Source organism: Oncorhynchus masou, chromosome 7 (assembly GCF_036934945.1).
Source record: "Oncorhynchus masou masou isolate Uvic2021 chromosome 7, UVic_Omas_1.1, whole genome shotgun sequence".
Classification (NCBI taxonomy): Eukaryota; Metazoa; Chordata; class Actinopteri; order Salmoniformes; family Salmonidae; genus Oncorhynchus; species Oncorhynchus masou.
The window spans coordinates 2,513,918-2,531,417 of NC_088218.1; the positions used below are offsets into that span (position 1 = coordinate 2,513,918).

Genomic DNA, 17,500 nt, shown 5'->3' on the forward strand with positions numbered 1-17,500 from the left:
GACACTAAACACTAATCTAGAACATGACTCATTATCACATCCAATATGACACTAAACACTAATCTAGAACGACTCATTATCACATCCTAACTGACACTAATCTAGAACATGACTCATTATCATGTCCGAGCTGACACTAATCTAGAACATGACTCATTATCACATCCTAGCCGACACTAAACACTAATCTAGAACATGACTCATTATCACGTCCTAGATGACACTAATCTAGAACATGACTCATTATCACATCCTAGCCGACACTAAACACTAATCTAGAACATGACTCATTATCACGTCCTAGATGACACTAATCTAGAACATGACTCATTATCACGTCCTAGATGACACTAATCTAGAACATGACACATTATCACGTCCTAGATGACACTAATCTAGAACATGACTCATTATCACGTCCTAGATGACACAAATCTAGAACATGACTCATTATCACGTCCTAGATGACACTAATCTAGAACATGACTCATTATCACATCCTAGCTGACACTAATCTAGAACATGACTCATTATCACGTCCTAGCTGACACTAATCTAGAACATGACTCATTATCACATCCTAGCTGACACTAATCTAGAACATGACTCATTATCACATCCTAGCTGACACTAAACACTAATCTAGAACACAACTCATTATCATGTGAACACAAAGCAGGAAGCCGTTGAGAGAGTCACAAATCTTATTTTACAGTCCCATTTCTAACACTCTAATACTCATACATGAATAAAGGAGAGAGAGAGGACAGGAACGAGTCGTTTCCCAAATTATACCCTATTCTGTTTTTAGTGCACTAGTTTTAACCAGAGCCCCGGCCAAAAGTAGTGCTCCATATAGGGAATGGTGTGCCATTTGGGACGCAGAGTGTCTACAGTAGCTAAGCTTCTCAGTCACTTTGCTGATACACAGAGACATGTTTACAGACACATTCACAAGCACTGGAGAGAGAGACAGGAAGAGAGAGAGAACGTAGTGAGGGAGAGACAGGAAGAGAGAGAATAGAGTGAGGGAGAGATGGAGACAGAACAGAGTAAGGGAGAGATGGAGACAGAACAGAGTAAGGGAGAGATGGAGACAGAACAGAGTAAGGGAGAGATGGAGAGATGGAGACAGAACAGAGTAAGGGAGAGATGGAGACAGAACAGAGAGATGGAGACAGAACGGAGTGAGGGAGAGATGGAGTGAGGGAGAGATGGAGACAGAACAGAGAGATGGAGACAGAACGGAGTGAGGGAGAGATGGAGTGAGGGAGAGATGGAGACAGAGAGAACAGAGGAGAGAGGGAGAGAAAGGAAGAGAGAAGAGGAGAGAGGGAGAGACAGGAAGAGAGAGATTAGAGGAGAGGGAGAGACAGAGAATAGAGAAGAGAGGGAGAGACAGGAATAGAAAGAATAGAGAAGAGGGAGAGACAGGGAGAGAGAGAATACAGAAGAGAGGGAGAGACAGGAAGAGAGAGAATAGAGAAGAGAGGGAGAGACATGAATAGAGAAGAGAGGGAGAGACATGAGAGATAATAGAGAAGAGAGGGAGAGACAGGAAGAGAGAGAATAGAGAAGAGAGGGAGAGACAGGAAGAGAGAGAATAGAGAAGAGAGGGAGAGACAGGAAGAGAGAGAATAGAGAAGAGAGGGAGAGACAGGAATAGAGAGAATAGAGAAGAGAGGGAGAGACAGGAAGAGAGAGATTAGAGAAGAGAAGAGAGGGAGAGACAGGAAGAGAGAGAATAGAGGGAGAGACAGGAAGAGAGAGATTAGAGGAGAACATCACTGGCTTCCACATTGAATTCTCCACAGACGTTTATAAATCAAATCACCAGACTTTTGGTAAACACTGAGTCTCAGAGATTTCTCTCTACGTTTCTCTCCTTCCCTTCTGCTCTCTCTCTCACTCCTCTCTGCCCAGACTAAAGATAAATACACCAATATCCCTGTGAGTGAGTAGGGAGGGAGAGAGCGAGAGAGAGAGGAAGAGGAAGATAGAGAGAGAGGAAGATAAGACTTTCCACTTCTGCAAAAATTGGAAAACATTAAACAAACAAGAACAGGAAGAGATATCTATCCAAAACAGAGATGTATGGGTAAACCACTTCCCCAATCTTTTTTTGGCCCGATAACAACCAACAACCAACAAACAGCAAAAACATAATGATCAAATATAAATCTTCGTATCAACTATCAAAGACGACCAGAACCCACTGGATTCTCCAATTACATTTAATGATCTACAAAATACCAAACCCTCCAACCCCCAAAATCCCTGTGGTGTTGATGGTATCCTCAATGAAATGATCAAATATACAGACCACAAACTCCATTTCAAATCAAATCAAATTGTATGCTTATTTACGAGACGTTAAGAAGAGAAACGTGTTCAGAAAAAAAAATGAAAAAGCAACAAATAATTAAAGAGCAGCAGTAAAATAATGTGGAGACTATATACAGGGTATTACGGTACTGAGTCAATGTGGAGGCTATATACAGGGTGTTACGGTACAGAGTCAATGTGGAGGCTATATACAGGGTGTTACGGTACAGAGTCAATGTGGAGGCTATATACTGGGTATTACGGTACAGAGTCAATGTGGAGGCTATATACAGGGTGTTACGGTACAGAGTCAATGTGGAGCCTATATACAGGGTATTACGGTACACAGTCAATGTGGAGGCTATATACAGGGTGTTACGGTACAGAGTCAATGTGGAGGCTATATACAGGGTGTTACGGTACAGAGTCAATGTGGAGGCTAGATACAGGGTGTTACGGTACAGAGTCAATGTGGAGGCTATATACAGGGTGTTACGGTACAGAGTCAATGTGGAGGCTATATACAGGGTATTACGGTACAGAGTCAATGTGGAGGCTATATACAGGGTATTACGGTACAGAGTCAATGTGGAGGCTAGATACAGGGTGTTACGGTACAGAGTCAATGTGGAGGCTATATACAGGGTGTTACGGTACAGAGTCAATGTGGAGGCTATATACAGGGTATTACGGTACAGAGTCAATGTGGAGGCTATATACAGGGTATTACGGTACAGAGTCAATGTGGAGGCTATATACAGGGTATTACGGTACAGAGTCAATGTGGAGGATATATACAGGGTATTACGGTACACAGTCAATGTGGAGGCTATATACAGGGTGTTACGGTACAGAGTCAATGTGGAGGCTATATACAGGGTGTTACGGTACAGAGTCAATGTGGAGGCTATATACAGGGTGTTACGGTACAGAGTCAATGTGGAGGCTATATACAGGAGGTACCGGTACAGAGTCAATGTGGAGGCTATATACAGGGTGTACCGGTACAGAGTCAATGTGGAGGCTATATACAGGGTGTACCGGTACAGAGTCAATGTGGAGGCTATATACAGGGTGTTACGGTACAGAGTCAATGTGGAGGCTATATACAGGAGGTACCGGTACAGAGTCAATGTGGAGGCTATATACAGGGTGTTACGGTACAGAGTCAATGTGGAGGCTATATACAGGGTGTACCGGTACAGAGTCAATGTGGAGGCTATATACAGGGTGTTACGGTACAGAGTCAATGTGGAGGCTATATACAGGAGGTACCGGTACAGAGTCAATGTGGAGGCTATATACAGGGTGTACCGGTACAGAGTCAATGTGGAGGCTATATACAGGGTGTACCGGTACAGAGTCAATGTGGAGGCTATATACAGGGTGTTACGGTACAGAGTCAATGTGGAGGCTATATACAGGAGGTACCGGTACAGAGTCAATGTGGAGGCTATATACAGGGTGTTACGGTACAGAGTCAATGTGGAGGCTATATACAGGGTGTACCGGTACAGAGTCAATGTGGAGGCTATATACAGGGTGTTACGGTACAGAGTCAATGTGGAGGCTATATACAGGAGGTACCGGTACAGAGTCAATGTGGAGGCTATATACAGGGTGTTACGGTACAGAGTCAATGTGGAGGCTATATACAGGGTGTTACGGTACAGAGTCAATGTGGAGGTTATATAAAAGGTGGCGCTACAAAGTATTAACTTAAGGGGGCTGAATAATTTTGCACGCCCAATTTTTCAGTTTTTGATTTGTTAAAAAATTTGAAATATCCAATAAATGTCTTTCCACATCATGATTGTGTCCCACTTGTTGATTTTTCACAAAAAAATAATTTCGCAAGGCACTGTATGTAAACTAGTTTTAATGACTCCAACCTAAGTGTATGTAAACTAGTTTTAATGACTCCAACCTAAGTGTATGTAAACTAGTTTTAATGACTCCAACCTAAGTGTATGTAAACTAGTTTTCATGACTCCAACCTAAGTGTATGTAAACTAGTTTTCATGACTCCAACCTAAGTGTATGTAAACTAGTTTTAATGACTCCAACCTAAGTGTATGTAAACTAGTTTTAATGACTCCAACCTAAGTGTATGTAAACTAGTTTTAATGACTCCAACCTAAGTGTATGTAAACTAGTTTTAATGACTCCAACCTAAGTGTATGTAAACTAGTTTTAATGACTCCAACCTAAGTGTATGTAAACTAGTTTTAATGACTCCAACCTAAGTGTATGTAAACTAGTTTTAATGACTCCAACCTAAGTGTATGTAAACTAGTTTTAATGACTCCAACCTAAGTGTATGTAAACTAGTTTTAATGACTCCAACCTAAGTGTATGTAAACTAGTTTTAATGACTCCAACCTAAGTGTATGTAAACTAGTTTTAATGACTCCAACCTAAGTGTATGTAAACTAGTTTTAATGACTCCAACCTAAGTGTATGTAAACTAGTTTTAATGACACCAACCTAAGTGTATGTAAACTAGTTTTAATGACTCCAACCTAAGTGTATGTAAACTAGCTTTAATGACTCCAACCTAAGTGTATGTAAACTAGTTAATGACTCCAACCTAAGTGTATGTAAACTAGTTTTAATGACTCCAACCTAAGTGTATGTAAACTAGCTTTAATGACTCCAACCTAAGTGTATGTAAACTAGTTAATGACTCCAACCTAAGTGTATGTAAACTAGTTTTAATGACTCCAACCTAAGTGTATGTAAACTAGTTTTAATGACTCCAACCTAAGTGTATGTAAACTAATTTTAATGACTCCAACCTAAGTGTATGTAAACTAGTTTTAATGACTCCAACCTAAGTGTATGTAAACTAGCTTTAATGACTCCAACCTAAGTGTATGTAAACTAGTTAATGACTCCAACCTAAGTGTATGTAAACTAGTTTTAATGACTCCAACCTAAGTGTATATAAACTAGTTTTAATGACTCCAACCTAAGTGTATATAAACTAGTTTTAATGACTCCAACCTAAGTGTGTGTAAACTTCCCGACTTCAAATATATCTTTATTGTCCCTTTTGTATTCTAACAATTTGCACATAATGACATTTGACATGTCTTTATTCTTTTTGGAACATCCGTGAGTGTAATGTTTACTGTTCATTTTTATTGTTTAATTAAACTTTTGTTTATTATCGATCTGCTAACATGTGTTTCCCAAGCCAATAAAGCCCCTTGCATTGAACTGAGAGAGTGACCTTATTAGAGAGACATATTTCCCTCAGATTACACAGATCCACAAAGAATTCGAAAACAAATCCAATTTTGAAAAACTCCCATATCTACTGGGTGAAATTCCACAGTGTGCCATCAGAGCAGCAAGATTTGTGACCTGTTGCCACGAGAAAAGGGCAACCAGTGAAGAACACGCACCATTGTAAATACAACCCATATCTATGCTTATTTATTTTATCTTGTGTCCTTTACCATTTGTACATTGTAAAAACACTGTGTATAAATATATATAATATGACATTTGTAATGTCTTTATTGTTTTGAAACTTCTGTATGTGTGATGTCTACTGTTAATTTGTATTGTTTATTTCACTTTATATATTATATACCTTACTTGCTTTGGCAATGTTAACACATGTTACCCATGCCAATAAAGCCCCTTGAATTGAATTGAGAGAGAGGTGTGTTTCTGTGTGTGTGTAAGTGTGTTTTTTACAAGTCTATGTGTGTGTTTACAGAGATAGTCAGTGATGGATGTTGAGAGGAGTACTGGGCTCCACCCTGCCTCTTATCCTCCAATCAGACGGAGCCAAAGCCCAGCAGTCATATTGCCTGGAAGACCTGGAGATACGGCAGGAATATTACAAAACAACAGGGGATTCTGGGGAAGAACCAGAGAATAGTCTGGAGGGGAACACAGTGTCTCTGGGTCTGGAGGGGAACACAGTGTCTCTGGGTCTGGAGGGGAACACAGTGTCTCTGGGTCTGGAGGGGGACACAGTGTCTCTGGGTCTGGAAGGGGACACAGTGTCTCTGGGTCTGGAACACAGTATATCTGGGTCTGGAGGGGAACACAGTGTCTCTGGGTCTGGAACACAGTGTCTCTGGGTCTGGAGGGGCACACAGTGTCTCTGGGTCTGGAGGGGACACAGTGTCTCTGGGTCTGGAACACAGTGTCTCTGGGTCTGGAGGGGAACACAGTGTCTCTGGGTCTGGAGGGGAACACAGTGTCTCTGGGTCTGGAGGGAACACAGTGTCTCTGGGTCTGGAGGGAACACAGTGTCTCTGGGTCTGGAGGGGAACACAGTGTCTCTGGGTCTGGAGGGAACACAGTGTCTCTGGGTCTGGAGGGAACACAGTGTCTCTGGGTCTGGAGGGAACACAGTGTCTCTGGGTCTGGAGGGGAACACAGTGTCTCTGGGTCTGGAGGGGAACACAGTGTCTCTGGGTCTGGAGGGGAACACAGTGTCTCTGGGTCTGGAGGGGACACAGTGTCTCTGGGTCTGGAGGGAAACCAGTGTCTCTGGGTCTGGAGGGAAACCAGTGTCTCTGGGTCTGGAGGGAACACAGTGTCTCTGGGTCTGGAGGGGAACACAGTGTCTCTGGGTCTGGAGGGGAACACAGTGTCTCTGGGTCTGGAGGGGAACACAGTGTCTCTGGGTCTGGAGGGGACACAGTGTCTCTGGGTCTGGAGGGGACACAGTGTCTCTGGGTTTGGAGGGGAACACAGTGTCTCTGGGTCTGGAGGGGAACACAGTGTCTCTGGGTCTGGAGGGGAACACAGTGTCTCTGGGTCTGGAGGGGAACACAGTGTCTCTGGGTTTGGAGGGGAACACAGTGTCTCTGGGTTTGGAGGGGAACACAGTGTCTCTGGGTTTGGAGGGGAACACAGTGTCTCTGGGTTTGGAGGGGAACACAGTGTCTCTGGGTCTGGAGGGGAACACAGTGTCTCTGGGTCTGGAGGGGAACACAGTGTCTCTGGGTCTGGAGGGGAACACAGTGTCTCTGGGTCTGGAGGGGGACACAGTGTCTCTGGGTCTGGAAGGGGACACAGTGTCTCTGGGTCTGGAACACAGTATATCTGGGTCTGGAGGGGAACACAGTGTCTCTGGGTCTGGAGGGGAACACAGTGTCTCTGGGTCTGGAGGGGAACACAGTGTCTCTGGGTCTGGAGGGAACACAGTGTCTCTGGAGGGAACACAGTGTCTCTGGGTCTGGAGGGGAACACAGTGTCTCTGGGTCTGGAGGGGAACACAGTGTCTCTGGGTCTGGAGGGGACACAGTGTCTCTGGGTCTGGTGGGTAACACAGTGTCTCTGGGTCTGGAGGGCAACACAGTGTCTCTGGGTCTGGAGGGGAACACAGTGTCTCTGGGTCTGGAACACAGTGTCTCTGGGTCTGGTGGGTAATAGCCTTTATATCTGATAAGAAGATGTTATCCACTCAGCAGCTCTAGTGTTTACTGTAATGTACTATGTGTTGAATACAAGAGGGGATATAGTGTGTGTGTGTGTGTGTGTGTGTGTGTGTGTGTGTGTGTGTGTGTGTGTGTGTGTGTGTGTGTGTGTGTATATAATGATGTGTACTGTGTGAGTGAATACATGAGAGGACACATGATCAGACGAGATGCTTCTGGGGTCGTGTCCACACCTGACACTTACATGGGGCGGCAGGGTAGCCTAGTGGTTAGAGTGGAGGGGAGGCAGGGTAGCCTAGTGGTTAGAGTGGAGGGGCGGCAGGGTAGCCTAGTGGTTAGAGCGTTGGCCTAGCAACCGAGAGGTTGCAAGTTCCAACCCCCCGAGCTGACAAGGTACAAATCTGTCGTTCTGCCCCTGAACAGGCAGTTAACCCACTGTTCCTAGACCAGTTAACCCACTGTTCCTAGACCAGTTAACCCACTGTTCCTAGACCAGTTAACCCACTGTTCCTAGACCAGTTAACCCACTGTTCCTAGACCAGTTAACCCACTGTTCCTAGACCAGTTAACCCACTGTTCCTAGACCAGTTAACCCACTGTTCCTAGACCAGTAAACCCACTGTTCCTAGACCAGTAAACCCACTGTTCCTAGACCAGTTAACCCACTGTTCCTAGACCAGTTAACCCACTGTTCCCAGGCCGTCATTGAAAATAAGAATGTGTTCTTAACTGACTTGCCGAGTGAAAAAAAAAAAAATGTGACTTCTGCTTTCAGAAATACGAAAAGTCACATTGAAAAGACGGGTGTGAACGCACAACAGTCTCCTTGTGGTGTGATTGTGTTCAGATCTGTCTGGCCACTTTAGACTGCGGTCAGGGGATGTGGTGTGATTGTGTTCAGATCTGTCTGACCACTTTAGACTGCGGTCAGGGGATGTGGTGTGATTGTGTTCAGATCTGTCTGGCCACTTTAGACTGCGGTCAGGGGATGTGGTGTGATTGTGTTCAGATCTGTCTGACCACTTTAGACTGCGGTCAGGGGATGTGGTGTGATTGTGTTCAGATCTGTCTGACCACTTTAGACTGCGGTCAGGGGATGTGGTGTGATTGTGTTCAGATCTGTTGTGTGTGGATTTCTCCTCAGTCTGGACACACAATCAGGCCACAGCAAAGTCATCCGCACTCTCCAGAAAACGGGTTGTGTGACCCGAGAGGCACCTTTTCATTGTAACGTTGGAGCGTGTTTGGCTAGATTTATGCAATATCTTTTGCGTTGCTAGCTGTCTAGTTAGCTACATAGGTTAGATGGCTAGTTAGCTACAGAAGTTAGCTGGCTAGTTAGCTACAGAGGTTAGCTGGCTAGTTAGCTACAGAGAATAGCTGGCTAGTTAGCTACAGAGGATAGCTGGCTAGTTAGCTACAGAGGTTAGCTGGCTAGTTAGCTACTGGCTAGTTTGCTACAGAGGTAAGCTGGCTAGTTAGCTCCAGAGGTTAACTGGCTCGTTAGTGACAGAGGCTAGCAGGCTAGTTAGCAACAGAGGTTAGCTGGCTAGTTAGCTACAGAGGTTAACTGGCTCGTTAGCGACATAGGTTAGCTGGCAAGTTAGCTACAGAGGTTCGCTACTGCTATCAGTTGTTATGTTATCATATTGTTCCTATTGCTGGTTGTAGAATGCATACTAGCATTTGAATATAGCGCAGGAAGAAGGAATCCGGACACATTGTGGACATGACAGACACATTTAAATGTAGGTGTCGATCTCTGCCGACTGTGGTGTGTTTCTGTCTCCTACCTCGGCTGGCTCTGTCTACGTGCTGCAGGTCGTCGGAGAACTTGGTGACCTCTGGGAACTCCTCCTCACACACTGCAGCCAGGAAGTGGAGCAACGTTGACTTCTGGTCAGCTGACTTCGTGTCCTTCAGCTGGAATCACAAATATAGTTCACCCAGTCAGGTTACACCCAGTCAGGTTACACCCAGTCAGGTTACACCCTGTTACACCCAGTCAGGTTACACACTGTTACACCCAGTCAGGTTACACCCTGTTACACCCAGGCAGGTTACACCCTGTTACACCCAGTCAGGTTACACCCAGTCAGGTTACACCCTGTTACACCCAGTCAGGTTACACCCAGTCAGGTTACACCCTGTTACACCCAGTCAGGTTACACCCAGTCAGGTTACATCCAGTCAGGTTACACCCGGTTACACCCAGTCAGGTTACATCCAGTCAGGTTACACCCGGTTACACCCAGTCAGGTTACACCCAGTCAGGTTACACCCAGTCAGGTTACACCCTGTTACACCGAGTCAGGTTACACCCAGTCAGGTTACACCCAGTCAGGTTACACCCTGTTACACCCAGTCAGGTTACACCCTGTTACACCCAGTCAGGTTACACCCTGTTACACCCAGTCAGGTTACACACTGTTACACCCAGTCAGGTTACACCCAGTCAGGTTACACCCAGTCAGGTTACACCCAGTCAGGTTACACCCTGTTACACCCAGTCAGGTTACACCCAGTCAGGTTACACCCTGTTACACCCAGTCAGGTTACACCCTGTTACACCCAGTCAGGTTACACACTGTTACACCCAGTCAGGTTACACCCTGTTACACCCTGTCAGGTTACACCCTGTTACACCCAGTCAGGTTACACCCTGTTACACCCAGTCAGGTTACACCCAGTCAGGTTACACACTGTTACACCCAGTCAGGTTACACACTGTTACACCCAGTCAGGTTACACCCAGTCAGGTTACACCCTGTCAGGTTACACCCTGTTACACCCAGTCAGGTTGCACCCAGTCAGGTTACACCCTGTTACACCCAGTCAGGTTACACCCAGTCAGGTTACACACTGGTACACCCAGTCAGGTTACACCCTGTTACACCCAGTCAGGTTACACCATGTTACACCCAGTCAGGTTACACCCAGTCAGGTTACACCCAGTCAGGTTACACCCAGTCAGGTTACACCCAGTCAGGTTACACACTGTTACACCCAGTCAGGTTACACCCTGTCACACCCAGTCAGGTTACACCCTGTTACACCCAGTCAGGTTACACCCTGTTACACCCAGTCAGGTTACACCCTGTTACACCCAGTCAGGTTACACCCTGTTACACCCAGTCAGGTTACACCCTGTTACACCCAGTCAGGTTACACCCTGTTACACCCAGTCAGGTTACACCCTGTTACACCCAGTCAGGTTACACCCTGTTACACCCAGTCAGGTTACACCCAGTCAGGTTACACCCAGTCAGGTTACACCCTGCTACACCCAGTCAGGTTACACCCAGTCAGGTTACACCCTGTTACACCCAGTCAGGTTACACCCAGTCAGGTTACACCCTGTTACACCCAGTCAGGTTACACCCTGTTACACCCAGTCAGGTTACACCCTGTTACACCCAGTCAGGTTACACCCAGTCAGGTTACACCCTGTTACACCCAGTCAGGTTACACCCTGTCAGGTTACACCCAGTCAGGTTACACCCTGTTACACCCAGTCAGGTTACACCCTGTCAGGTTACACCCTGTCAGGTTACACCCTGTTACACCCAGTCAGGTTACACCCTGTTACACCCAGTCAGGTTACACCCTGTTACACCCAGTTAGGATACACCCTGTTACACCCAGTCAGGTTACACCCTGTTACACCCAGTCAGGTTACACCCAGTCAGGTTACACACTGTTACACCCAGTCAGGTTACACCCTGTTACACCCAGTCAGGTTACACCCTGTTACACCCAGTCAGGTTACACCCAGTCAGGTTACACCCTGTTACACCCAGTCAGGTTACACCCTGTTGCACCCAGTCAGGTTACACCCAGTCAGGTTACACCCAGTCAGGTTACACCCTGTTACAACCAGTCAGGTTACACTCTGTTACACCCAGTCAGGTTACACCCTGTTCCACCCAGTCAGGTTACACCCAGTCAGGTTACACTCTGTTACACCCAGTCAGGTTACACCCTGTTACACCCAGTCAGGTTACACCCTGTTACACCCAGTCAGGTTACACCCTGTTACACCCAGTCAGGTTACACCCTGTTACACCCAGTCAGGTTACACCCTGTTACACCCAGTCAGGTTACACCCTGTTACACCCAGTCAGGTTACACCCTGTTACACCCAGTCAGGTTACACCCAGTCAGGTTACACCCAGTCAGGTTACACCCTGTTACACCCAGTCAGGTTACACCCTGTCAGGTTACACCCTGTCAGGTTACACCCTGTTACACCCAGTCAGGTTACACACTGTTACACCCAGTCAGGTTACACCCTGTTACACCCAGTCAGGTTACACACTGTTACACCCAGTCAGGTTACACCCTGTCACACCCAGTCAGGTTACACCCTGTTACACCCAGTCAGGTTACACCCAGTCAGGTTACACCCTGTTACACCCAGTCAGGTTACACCCTGTTACACCCAGTCAGGTTACACCCTGTTACACCCAGTCAGGTTACACCCTGTTACACCCAGTCAGGTTACACCCTGTTACACCCAGTCAGGTTACACCCTGTTACACCCAGTCAGGTTACACCCAGTCAGGTTACACCCAGTCAGGTTACACCCAGTCAGGTTACACACCGTTAGGAAGGAGAGAGTAGTGTGTGTGTGTGTGCAGCTAGTCCCCCCACCTTGCAGAGGGAACTGAGGTCAAAGCCGTAGCTCTGTGCGTTGCGAGAGCCTGCGTTCATGTAGTTGCCCAGCAGAAGAACCAGCTCCAGCAGCCGGCTGAACCCCTTGCTCTTCCTCACCTACAACAACAACAACAACAACAACAACAACAACAACAACAACAGTCAGATGTTTTAGAACGGGTGGAAATCTAACAGCTCAACTTAGAAGAGGTCCCGTTTCAAAGCATTGCTTATATGTTATTGTTAACACAGATTATCGGCAATGGTTATCAGGTAAAATATGAGAGAGAGAGACACGATTGAGAGAGAGAGACAGAAAGCGACAGAGAGAGACAGAGACAGAGAGAGGGAGACAGGGAGAGAGAGACAGAGACAGAGAGAGGGAGAGAGAGAGAGAGACAGAGAGAGAGAGAGAGAGAGAGAGAGAGAGAGAGATAAAGAGAGAGAGGGACAGAGAGCGAGAGAGAGAGACAGACAGAGAGAGAGGGAGACAGGGAGAGAGAGAGAGAGGGAGACAGAGACAGAGAGAGGGAGACAGAAAGCGACAGAGAGAGACAGAGACAGAGAGAGGGAGACAGGGAGAGAGAGACAGAGACAGAGAGAGGGAGACAGGGAGAGAGAGACAGAGACAGAGAGAGGGAGACAGGGAGAGAGAGAGAGAGAGAGAGACATAAAGAGAGAGAGGGACAGAGAGCGAGAGAGAGAGACAGACAGAGAGAGAGGGAGACAGGGAGAGAGAGAGAGAGACAGAGAGAGGGAGACAGGGAGAGAGAGACAGAGGCAGAGAGAGAGAGACAGGGGGAGAGAGAGAGAGAGAGAGAGAGAGAGAGAGAGAGAGAGAGACAGAAAGCAACAGAGAGAGACAGAGACAGAGAGAGGGAGACAGGGAGAGAGAGACAGAGACAGAGAGAGGGAGACAGGGAGAGAGAGAGAGGGACAGAGAGAGCGAGAGAGAGAGACAGACAGAGAGAGCGACATACAGAGAGAGAACATATATAGAGAGAGACAGAGAGAGATACAGACAGAGAGAGAGATAGAGAGGGAGAGAGAAAGAGAGGGAGGGAGGGACACAGAGAGTGAAAAACAGAGAGAGAGACAGAGAGAGATAGAGAGAGTGAAAGACAGAGAGAGAGAGGGATAGAGAGAGGGAGACAGGGAGAGAGAGGGAGAGAGAGACACATAGAGTGAAAGACAGAGAGAGAGAGACAGAGGCAGAGACAGAGAGAGAGGGAGAGAGAGGATGGACAACTGACCTCTTCACAGGCTGCGTTAACAGCCATGATGTCTGGACGGAGGTTGTTGACCTGTTCATCAAACTGCAGCTTAAACAGGATGGAGTTGAGACGGGGCCGCAGTCGCTTCACACTGCTCATCTGGAGAGGAGGAGAGGGGAGAGGGGGAGAGGAGAGGGGAGAGGAGAGGGGGAGAGGAGAGAGGAGAGGGGGAGAGGAGAGGGGGAGAGGAGAGGGGGAGGAGGGGGGGGGAGAGGAGAGAGGAGGGGAGGGGGAGAGGAGAGGGGGAGAGGAGAGAGGAGAGGGGAGAGAGGAGAGGGGGAGAGGAGAGGGAGAGGGAGAGGGGAGAGGAGAGGGAGAGGGGAGGGGAGAGGGGGAGAGGAGAGGAGAGGGGAGAGGGGAGAGGAGAGAGGAGAGGGGAGAGGAGAGGGGGAGAGGAGAGAGGAGAGAGGAGAGGGGGAGAGGAGAGGGGAGGAGGGGGGGGAGAGGAGAGAGAGGGGGGAGAGGAGAGGGGGAGAGGAGAGAGGAGAGGGGGAGAGAGGGAGAGGGGGAGAGGAGAGGAGAGGGGGGAGAGGAGAGGGGGAGAGGGGAAGAGGAGAGAGGGGGAGAGGAGAGAGGAGAGGAGAGGGGGGGAGAGGAGAGGGGGAGAGAGGAGAGGAGAGGGGGAGAGGAGGAGAGGAGAGGAGAGGGGGAGAGGAGGAGAGGAGAGGAGAGGGGAGGAGAGATGAGAGGGGGAGAAAGGAGAGGGTAAAGGAGAGGGGGAGAGGGTAGAGGAGAGAGGAGAGAGAGGGGGAGATGGGAGAGGAGAGGGGGAGAGGAGAGAGGAGAGGGGGAGAGGAGAGGGGGGAGAGGAGGGGGAGAGGAGAGGGGGAGAGGAGAGAGGGGAGGAGAGAGGAGAGGAGAGGGGGAGAGGAGAGGAGAGGGGGAGAGGAGGAGAGGAGAGGAGAGGAGGAGAGGGGAGGAGAGGAGAGGAGGAGAGGGGAGGAGAGGAGGAGAGGAGAGGGGAGGAGAGATGAGAGGGGGAAAAAGGAGAGGGTAAAGGAGAGGGGGAGAGGGTAGAGGAGAGAGGAGAGAGGAGAGAGAGGGGGAGAGGAGAGGGGGAGAGGAGAGGGGGGGGTAGAAGGGAAGAAAGGAGAGGAGGAGCAAGAAGAGGGTAGAGGAGAGGGGGAGAGAGAGAAGGTAGAGGAGAGGGGGAGAAGGGAGAGGGTAGATGAGAGGGGGAGAGAGGAGTGGGGGAGAGAGGAGAGGGCGAAAGAGAGAGAGAGAGAGAGAGAGAGAGAGAGAGAGAGAGAGAGAGATGGAGGTTAGGGAGGAAAGAAAGGGAGGTATATAGAGGGGGAGAGAGGAGTGGGGGAGAGAGGAGAGGGCGAAAGAGAGAGAGAGAGAGAGAGAGAGAGAGAGAGAGAGAGAGAGAGAGAGAGAGAGAGAGAGAGAGATGGAGGTTAGGGAGGAAAGAAAGGGAGGTATATAGAGGGGTACAAGTCAAGACGAAGAAGAACAAAAGTGCAGGGAGAAAGAAGTAGGAGAGGAGAAAAAAAGAGACATAAATAAAGAGGATGAGAGGAGAAGAATGCAGTCAATACCCCAAAACCCCCAGAGTCAATACCCATAGACCCCCCCAGCGGCAATACCCCTAGACCCCCCAGGTCAATACCCTAAGCCCCCCAGAGTCAATACCCCTAAGCCCCCAGAGTCAATACCCCTAACCCCCCAGAGTCAATACCCCCAAGCCCCCCAGAGTCAATACACCTAAAACCCCCAGAGTCAATACCCCTAAACCACCCCAGAGTCAATACCCCTAACCCCCCCCCCCCAGAGTCAATACCCATAAACCCCCCAGAGTCAATACCCCTAACCCCCCAGAGTCAATACCCCTAAACCCCCCCAGAGTCAATACCCCTAGACCCCCCCCGAGTCAATACCCATAAACCCCCCAGAGTCAATACCCCTAACCCCCCAGAGTCAATACCCCTAAACCCCCCCAGAGTCAATACCCCTAAACCCCCCAGAGTCAATACCCCTAGACCCCCCAATTCAGCCATAATAAGCAGATGCACCAGGCACACAGAACACATTGGATACGTCCCATATTTGTAATCAGATACAAATGTAAGCTCGGTTTGTAATGACTATGTCTCAGTAAAACATCATCTCTGTTTGGGCTATTGGTAATAAGGTGACAACTTTCCACTTCGCATTTCAAATCAATTACTTTCAGGACTTTGATTATTATTATTATTTTAAGTATATCAGCCCAATCCTTTCGAGTCTTTCAATTCAATTTATGTAACAGCTTCAGCAGGAACTCTCCGTTGCTAGGCAATAGCCATGGATTTTTGGCAGCAATGATCTGATTTGGGATCAGGGCCGGCAAGTTAATTGGAGAGGGAGAGAGAGAGATGGAAATGGATAGAGAGAGAGAGGGAGAGAGAGAGAGATGGAAATGGATATTGAGAGAGAGAAATAGAGTGAGTGAGTGAGCGAGAGAGAGAAATAGAGTGAGTGAGTGAGCGAGAGAGAGATATAGAGTGAGTGAGTGAGCGAGAGAGAGAAATAGAGTGAGAGAGAGGGAGAGACAGAGGGAGAGAGAGAGAGAGAGAGAGAGAGAGAGAGAGAGAGAGAGAGAGAGAGAGGTGGAAAACAGAGTGAAGGGGTTGGATTACTGCTCTAACACTATTAGAGTAAATTGGTAAATATTGCGGTGAATGACATGTGGCCTGGTCTCCACGGTATTGGACTGAAGTGAGAGAGATATGAGCTGTGTGGGTGTGGGAGAGGAGAAAGAGAGACACGGAGAGAGAGAGAAAGAGAGACAGAGAAAGAGAGAGAGAGAAAGAGATAGAGACAGAGACAGACAGAAAGAGACAGAGAGAGAGACAGAGAGAGAGACAGAGAGAGAGACAGAGAGACAGAGAGAGAGACAGAGAGAGAGAGAGAGAGAGAGACAGAGAGAGAGACAAAGAGAGAAAAAGAGAGAAACAGAGAGAGAGAGAGAGAGAGACAGAGACAGATAGAGATAGAGATAAAGCCCTTGAATTGAATTGAGATCAGGGTCTATATATGGTGACTGGTATAGAGCAGAGCAACCAGCTGATCTCCTCTGTTATTGTAATTAGCGGTGGTGTGGGCAGCGCCTCATTGCAGCACGGGAGACAAACACAACGTTGATCTCTGAGCCCCGAGGTTCAGCCTGGGAAGCTGAAGAGCCATTTAACACGAAGAAAACAGATCGGCCCGACAACACAACACGTCTAAAGATATGACATCCAATAATAATAAGATGTATTAATTCATTGTATTAACGGCCGGCCGTGATGTTCTAGTTTACAGCAAGAACAGTTAGTGTGTAGCGACAGGTAATAAATACTAACGCATTAAACAATTATGGTGCCATGCAATATCATGATTTTTTTATTTTTTAAATTCTAAGCATGTTGTTTTTCCTCTAACATTTTATTATTGTACTAAAATACACAACTTGATTACAATGTGGCCTATTGACTGTGACCAAGATAGAGCTGTGGATGTAGATACTGTGACCAAGATAGAGCTGTGGATATAGATACTGTGACCAAGATAGAGCTGTGGATATAGATACTGTGACCAACGTAGAGCTGTGGATATAGATACTGTGACCAACGTAGAGCTGTGGATATAGATACTGTGACCAACGTAGAGCTGTGGATATAGATACTGTGACCAACGTAGAGCTGTGGATATAGATACTGTGACCAAGGTAGAGCTGTGGATGTAGATACTGTGACCAAGATAGAGCTGTGGATATAGATACTGTGACCAAGATAGAGCTGTGGATATAGATACTGTGACCAACGTAGAGCTGTGGATATAGATACTGTGACCAACGTAGAGCTGTGGATG

General features: G+C 47.6%; 1 protein-coding gene across 1 annotated transcript in view; it reads right to left on the minus strand.

The window, feature by feature from the left end:
• Positions 1-17,500, minus strand: part of LOC135542910 (protein diaphanous homolog 3-like) — a 1,769,082-nt gene that overhangs the window by 1,304,618 nt on the left and 446,964 nt on the right. Inside the window, exons 22-24 of the mRNA XM_064970053.1 lie at positions 13,643-13,762; positions 12,387-12,506; positions 9,527-9,656 (exon numbers count right to left, since the gene is read on the minus strand). Coding sequence (XP_064826125.1) covers positions 9,527-9,656; positions 12,387-12,506; positions 13,643-13,762 — 370 coding nt within the window. The remainder of the gene's footprint in view (positions 1-9,526; positions 9,657-12,386; positions 12,507-13,642; positions 13,763-17,500) is intronic.